We start from the raw sequence: 8,099 nt of genomic DNA on the forward strand, positions 1-8,099 counted from the left end.
GTCATTTCCTATTTGCAGAAACGTCTATCTTCTTGGTTTATACCATCATCTCTCATGCTGCATTCAACTGCCATTATATGTATCTGACAAAACCAAAAGCCAAATGATGGGGAAAAAATACCAAAATGTTCACTCAGAAATATTGAATCCTTATTACATGGCTTTGTTCCAGCATTCTACGGTCTCATATTTCTAGATAACAGCCCACTGCTGGACTCAGTTCTGACCATAGGCTCTGAAGGACCACAGTGGAAGCATTACAATCATTTTTAAATTGAGAAATCATTTTAAAATGATATATATATAATATTCTTTCGCAAGTAATAAGCAGGATAATGTACAGGGAGAGGGTCATTATTGTACAATATCCCTTACGTGTTTGCCAGACTTCCTACTGTAACTAACATTTGCTTAAAGTTGTTAAATTATGTTTTTTAAGCAGCAGGGCATGTTTGTTTACCCAGCACTAATATAAAGTGCATCTGGTTTGACACTGTCTGCTGCATATTAACCGTCTCATCTGGTGTCGGTATTACCTCTACCCAGTGACTGCTGGAATGCAGTGTCCAACTCCCCACCTGCCAGCTCCAAAGCCTCGCTTTTAATAGAGCAGAAATAACTCATCTGGAACAATAAACAAACTATAAATATAATTTTTCCAAATAAAAGAATCCTGGATAAACACGTAGCAGCTGATGTGAATAATTTTCGATGTTTATATTTTGAGAAAAATTAGCGTAAAAGCTTTAAAATTGCCCTTGCAACTAATGGAAACAGACATTAATATGCATACAGAAATGCATATCATTAATTATTTTTTGGTAGTTGTGTGCTGGCCATAATGTCTAACCTCTTTGAGAGGTAGATTTGGCATCTGCCGTCACCCAGAAACAGGAAATCTGACCTGTACTTCCTGAACAAATGAGAGGAAATCGCTCAATGTGACTGAAACAAGCACTCTCTTCACTGTTACCAACAGCAACAAAAAGCCTTGTCTATGTGTCCGAGAGCTCATTTCTCAACATGACCTCTCGCCCTGGACATCTAAGTGTCTCAGTAACTCTCCAAATCTGGTTAGTGGGCAGACAGACCAGTGACAGACTGAGCCACACTATCTCTGTCAGGGGACTCAGTGACTCACCATGTGTACACACACACACACACAGTCTCAAGACAACAGGACAGACTTGCACACTCTTATTAGTCTACACACAAGCTGTATAACAACACAGACATAAGGTCAGTGAGTGAGAAATCAGGGTGTGGCTGCAAGTCCCAGACACATCGAGGTCAAATATGGGTGGACAAAAGGCCACGGGGGGAGCTCTATCAACACAGTAACACTCCTGTCCAAAGGATATGGCTTGGAGTGTTGCTAGCACACACATGCACACACATTCACCACACTTTAAGATAAAGCCTTCACTGTAGGCCAGCACTTCAGCTCTCATTGGTCTCATGACTCAAGCCTCTCAACATAGAAAAAGTCCCTTGTGCTGTTGTGAGGAGCAATATTTTGTGTACCCGACTATGGATTTCAGTTAGGAGGCACATAAAACATCACAAAACTTAAATTCTTTATGGACAGCACATTATAATTTCTGTGACATGAGGTTTTTTCTTGTCTTAAATACTACAGGGAGTCAACATTGATACCAAGTGGCGCGACAGGAAATTAATCTAATTAATGGCCCACTTTTGAAATAACATACCTTTTAATCCTTTGAGCTGGGGGAGGAGGTATCAAGTATTTTCAATCAAAAGGCCTAAGTCCAAGTGAAGTCACGAGTCATTGGTGTTAAAGTCCAAGTCAACTTGCATGTCTGTTTTAATTTTGTCAAGTTGAGTCTAAAGTCATCAAAGTTGTGACTCGAGTATAACTTGAGTCCAAGTCCTGTGACTTGTCTCCACACTTCTTCCAAATAACACTCTGAATGGGACAACTTTGCATAATGAGTAGTTTTACTTCTGATTACTTTTTCTGATGATACTTCTGTACAGAAGGCAGTACTACAGTACAACACAATAACTTTGCACTGAGTCATGAGCACACTGGCTTCAACTCCTTTAAAAATCTGACATAAGGACTCAAACCCTCTCAGTATCTTTCATTCCCTCTTATTGTGGCTCTTGCTCTCTCCTCATTTCTTTGTCCCTTTCTTCCTCTTTTCTTCACAAAGTAAGTGTGTCCAATTTCAACTCAGGCTTTTTACTCTGGCTGAAGAGGGTACGGCAGTACAGGACAAGCAGTTTGATATCCACTAAAGAGAATATTGCCTCCACTCAGCTCACTCAGCCCACCCAGACAAACAAGCAGCATTGCCTATTTAGGAGTAGTGAGCTGGTGCTGGTGAGAGTGCTGTTTCATGTGTTTTATCAAATCAGTCATCTACACTCAGACACACCCTCCCTCCCTCCCTCCCTCTGTCTCTGTGTCTGTCTCTGTGTCTGTCTCTGTGTCTGTCTCTGTTTCTCTCTGCTCCATTTGCAAGAACCAAATAAATGATGGGACTGTCTTCTCAACAAAAGTCTCTGCCTAAATAAACTGCAGGCATCAAATCTCCCAGTCACCAAATGTCCTGCTGGCCTGATGAAGAGGAGGCCCCACAGACACACATACATAGAACAGCTCCACTGAAGATCGATATAAATTATACACTACATATCAGGCATTATAAATGAATAATCTGTAACTGTGCTGTTGTATTTGTACACTGCTTTTGTGCTGATTCTACATTAAAAATTAAAAATAAAAAGACTTCTGAGATCCATGTGACTTATGTCTTAAAAGTGATTTATAAATTGCTGCAATGAAGAAAAAGCTCAAGGCCTTTTCAAGTTGAAATGGTGTTTAATTTATTACTCAGTGAAGTACAACGTTTTTATGGGCTTTGAAGGATGGTGAAGTCATATTGGAGCCACAAGGAGGTCCAGTGTGCCAGAGGAAGGGCCTTAATCTCCAAGTCTCTTTAATGACATCATGCATTTGGTTTGGCAGCTGCCCAAACAAGAAGGGAGGAGAAGGAAAGCTGATGTATGTTTTAACAGTTTCAAGCTACACATGGTACACATGGTACCTCTGGGCTCTGCTGTTCATTATACAGCTATAGATCTGATGGAATCCAATACAGTAGTCCTGCAACCAGTATTACATGTTTGTACTTGATATTACAGCATGTATGAGGGAGGGGTCGTCAAAATATTAGATACAGTTAACATTATAACACAGTTCAACATATAAAATATATATATATATATTGTTGATGCATTAACATGTAAGCTCTAATTTAATGTTTAACTGCTTTATACACTGGTGGTTTTTATATTATTCATATATATTTATCTCTAAATCATGTTGGAGTATAAGCCTAAAGTAGCATGTAAATACTTAATTACCTCAAAACTGTACGTAAGTACAGTGCTTGAGTGAATGTACTTTCCACTACTGTTGGTTATTATGAACCACAGACAAAAGTTTATTTCTGAAATAAAAAGGTCCTAAAACTAACTTGTTCCAAACAAACAAACATGTCCATGGACATATAGAGATATGGGCAGATAGACTGTCCACAATATGTGCCATTGCAGTGCCGAACAAAGCGCATCACCTGTTGCGCGCAGCAGCACCGTTCCCGACGTGGTCAGGTGGACTGAAATACTAAAAAGAAATCGGTCGCACATTTTAATATTCTTCAGCAGGACCTTCTGTGAAACTGAGGATGTAACCATTTCAAATGATTTCGGAAAATTTCATGCGATAAGATAACGGCTGCAATTACGCATCTGACATAACGGTCCTTAAATGGACCAAATAACGGATAAACCTCTAATGAAGCACTTAAACATCATCTGCAGTGACCTGAGCCGGCTGCCTGATAATCTGAGTTAAAACACAGCTGTGGGTTTTTTGGACTCACCTCTCAAAAAAGGCGAACAGATGAGCGTCTCTCACTCTGTCAGCAGCAGTGTCCGGTGGCTTTGGCCGAGAGGTAAAATCTGCGCAGGCAGCGCAGCTTTAAAAGACAGGGGGAGCAGAGGGGAAAAAAAAGTGCAGGACATGAGCCAAACCTCTGTAAGCTCTCATAAACAATGACCTCAACTAGGAATTTACAAGATCTCTTAGTAAAGTTCTCACTGGCGCTGCGCTCCGAGCAAACGGGGATCGGGAAGAAAATAAAGTCATAACTTTTGTGCATCCACGAGCGCAGAGACTTTACAACCACCTTATTGTGCTAGAGGCAGCTCTATCTCTGCAAGGGATCCCCGCTCATGGTGTCACTCTTCCCCACAACGTTTGCAACATTTGCTGCTGTTTATAAGATGGACTGACTTCTCAAGTTGACACACTTTTGTCCTACTTTCTGTGTCAGCCTCACTCGTCTCCTTCTTTGGTAATGACTAGAGGAGTTACATCAAGATGACTCATTTCTTAACCCAAAGTAAATACTTGCAGCCTGTAAACCTAACCCACAAAGTGAATCCATTACAATTACAAATCGATGATGAAATGCCCCGAAAGATGTTCCTGTTACATAACGCGGATGCCAGCTTTTATACCATCTGTGTCACTGAGACTAAACAGATATTTGCATCTTCATTTGAGCTCCATCCAGAGGGATAAACATCCAACTCTAAGCCTAGGGAAAAGGTATGATAGGGAGGATGCATTTGTCTGTACAGTCAGGATGAAGATAAGAGGATATTAAGATCATAAGTTGCATCTATATTATGGCCTCTTATGAACTGCAGTTCCCATTTCCAGCATTAAATGTGTTTTCTTCTTGAGATGTGTTTACTGTGCACACTTGGAAGAGTAATAGTAGTAGTTATGGAAGGGGCATTTCACTAAACAAACAAGGATCTAGTATTTACTGCAGGAATTCAAATGCAACAGAAGGTATGCAGCATAAAATGACTTGATCTGTTTTTGTTCTAGAACAGTCAAAAAAGTTTTTATAACACCTAAAAAAACTCCACTGGAGTGGGAAACTTTTTGACTTGATTTACCAGTATACAGTTTAACTTGAAAAACAGCAAATCTCAGTACCTGGTGGAATAATCAATAAGTAATTTATTATGATCAACAACATTAATACTTTTGTGGAGCGAGTGGAAATCAGACATTTCAGTTGGGAGACAGATATCTGCTCGAGCCGAAGCTAAGTGGCCCTTTAAAAGTACTATTTCCTCCCTGGACTCTAACTCCATTATACAGACATTCTTGAGCAGACTGGAGGGAGTTGTGCCCATATTAGGAGCACATTACCTGATATCTGGCACAAATCGTGCCTGGAAGAATAAAATGCCATCAAGCTTGGCTGTGCAGGGTGCGGCTTTCATATTAATGCCACTCTGCACCTTTATCCTGAACAAATTATGTTTTTTCTTTGTTGTCTGGTTCATTTAATCATTTACAACGTGACAGAAAACTGGTGGCTCAATTCATGATCATTTGTAGGCTCGGTGAGTGTTTGATCAAATTGGGAGAATGAGATGTAAATATTAGATGAGAAGATGAGCAAAGGGCACATCTCCCAAGGTGCCTTAGGATTCAACTTTCTTTTAAATTAATGTATTCAATAAATACAGCATGAGTCTTTTAGTTCTCACATCACACAATAGAGACAGTTTGACAGATCCAGAGTCCCAGAGTTTACAAGGAATAACCCATGTACACCTATCAATAATTAATCTCTGTTATTCGATTGGAGGGCAAGTGACTTAGACATGCAGAATTTTAGTCCCAGTGTTTGCACATTAGAGCAGTGATTTCCAACCTTCTAACAGTGAACTGAACAGTGTTTACCTGTGAAACATCGTAGGTTGGATACGTCTACAGGTTCAACCAAAAAGTGTTTTTATTACTTCTTAGGTTGTTTTTGTTGAACTTTTAGAGAATTGAAGAGGTAAAACTATCCAGTGTCCCATTAGAAAAAGTAAAGTCTGCAAAATAAACCAATTTTAGAGCAGAAATACTGTATATTTTTTTCCTTACTCCTTTCCTGCTTATCTCACAGGTTTATCTTTTGACCCTTCGGTGGGACCTGTACCCCCAAGTTTGGAACCTTTGTAGAACCCCACTTTAGACCAGGACCAGCCAGCCCCAGTCTAAAGTTGACCTTATTGCACTGGAATATTTGACAATCTCTTAATAGCTTGTAAGCTTGGGCTACCTGCCATATTTCAAGGCTATGAAGATTAAAAACCTGTTCTCAGCGTAAGGTGAAAATCCCTTTTTAGATTTATGCAGCTCAAACAAAATCACGTCTGGCACTAATCTTCTTTCATACTTCTTGTGGACGGGATGATACATTCTTACACAAATCAGACATCCAATAAAAGAGGAAACAAGGTAAATGAGGAGGCCATTAGAACGAGGGTTTAAATCAAAAGCACAGGCTTCTGTTTATTGACGGCTGCACGCACATGAAACAGGTGAGAGTATGTTTACGCAGATGTAAACAGTTGGTACCTGCAACACAGAGGAAGAGACAGAGAACACAATGTCTCCCCTATCTTTTCTCTCGCGCACACACACACACGCGCACACACAGAATTTGCAGTAGAAAGATAGAGTGGACTGTCTGAAAACACAAAGCACAGCAGGCCTCTTTGGTCAGCTACTTCAGACAAGGTTTCCAATGATCAAAGCCTATCACGAGTCACCATTCAGAGAACAGAGAGAGAACACAAACTGGCAGAGCAGTACGCAAACACCAAAACCTATATCAGCTTTTGCAGATTTCACATAATTTAATGTGTCAGTTGAAGAACAGTGGCACACAATTCTGCTTTTATATATATATTTATATATATTTTTTTTTTTCACCATTTCAGCGGAAGATGATGATTCATGCTCTGTAGAAGTCATGGCAACAGCATTCAGACAGACATACAAAGTAACTGAAAGGTGAAGTGATAAGATGGAACAACAGTATGAAAGGACTTAACCTTCTCCACTGCCACTGCAAAGTAGAATTCATAGTAACATCAACGAACCAACTTAACTTTTACTGAACATTAAAGCAAGATTCATTAAACTGACATGAATTAGACATTCATGTGACATTTTTCCACAAACTTCCAAAACATAAAAAAGTAAATAACATAAAAGCAGCTGTTAGATAAAACAATCATAGCAATATATATAACAGTAAAACATTCTCAATGGATGAGTGCAAATTACTTTTTACTTCATTGTTTCCCTTCTACAAAATAAAATTCAGTAACAACAACAAATGAAAAGTATAAAATGGTGGAAAGAATGAATCATTTCCTGGACAATGTGGTGTCAAGAGGCATGCCTAATTAAAATTGAATTTTTTTTTTTAACACTTTCAGTTAGAAGTTCCTGCACAGCAGAAGATAACTGTGAAAGGAAAAGCAATATCTAAAAGCCTGCTCTTCCTTCCATCTCTGTATCATCCCCAACACACCAACACACACACACACACCAACAGTATCCTTCCACATCCATCCCTTTCTTTTAACATCTATTTCTTGAACCACATTATCATCCCCTTGCACACACCACTGTTTTTTCATGGAGGATGAACCACTAAACTGTTCTACTAAGTCACCATGTTCACGGATGTTTTCTGGCTTCTGGCCACATCAACACACACCCTGTCAGCGCTTCCTGTTAAACCTGCATTAACAGCTGCTATCCTCGCCACACAAAGGAAATCACTAAACCTTCCTTCCACACTGAAATAAGACTACAAGTTTAATGTAACACATCCATCCAAGAGTACCCTCCTAAAAGTGTGTAGTTTTCATGCATCTAAATAACGCATTAGTTTAATGCTGTTAAACTCCAGGTTTTTCCATCAAACACCCAGGAACCCCATTATGTACAGCAGTGGAACAAATGTCCAGCATGTAAACAACTATTGTTGTTCTTTTCTGGCAATTCTCATATGATGAACTGCCACAGTACCAACCGAAATATCTGCTCATATCAGGAATAAATTGATTAGAGTAATCATCAGGTGGCCTTTCCTGTCTTAGTCACTGGTTTATGGACCTCAGTGTATAAAATATATTTGCTCTTTTCTTTTTTAGTCTTCCATGATTATAAAGTGAATATCTTTGGGTTT

At 39.4% G+C, this 8,099-nt stretch overlaps 1 protein-coding gene across 1 annotated transcript in view; it reads left to right on the forward strand.

Moving 5' to 3' along the window:
* LOC118333961 (sodium/hydrogen exchanger 7-like) overlaps positions 1 to 226 on the forward strand; it is an 8,718-nt gene extending 8,492 nt beyond the window's left edge. Inside the window, exon 10 of the mRNA XM_035669782.1 lies at positions 197 to 226. Within this exon, the coding sequence (XP_035525675.1) occupies positions 197 to 226 (30 nt within the window). The remainder of the gene's footprint in view (positions 1 to 196) is intronic.
* Positions 227 to 8,099: the final 7,873 nt, after the last annotated feature.

This window comes from Morone saxatilis, unplaced genomic scaffold, assembly GCF_004916995.1.
Source record: "Morone saxatilis isolate NCDOM2014 unplaced genomic scaffold, NCSU_SB_2.0 Contig22, whole genome shotgun sequence".
Taxonomy (NCBI): Eukaryota; Metazoa; Chordata; class Actinopteri; family Moronidae; genus Morone; species Morone saxatilis.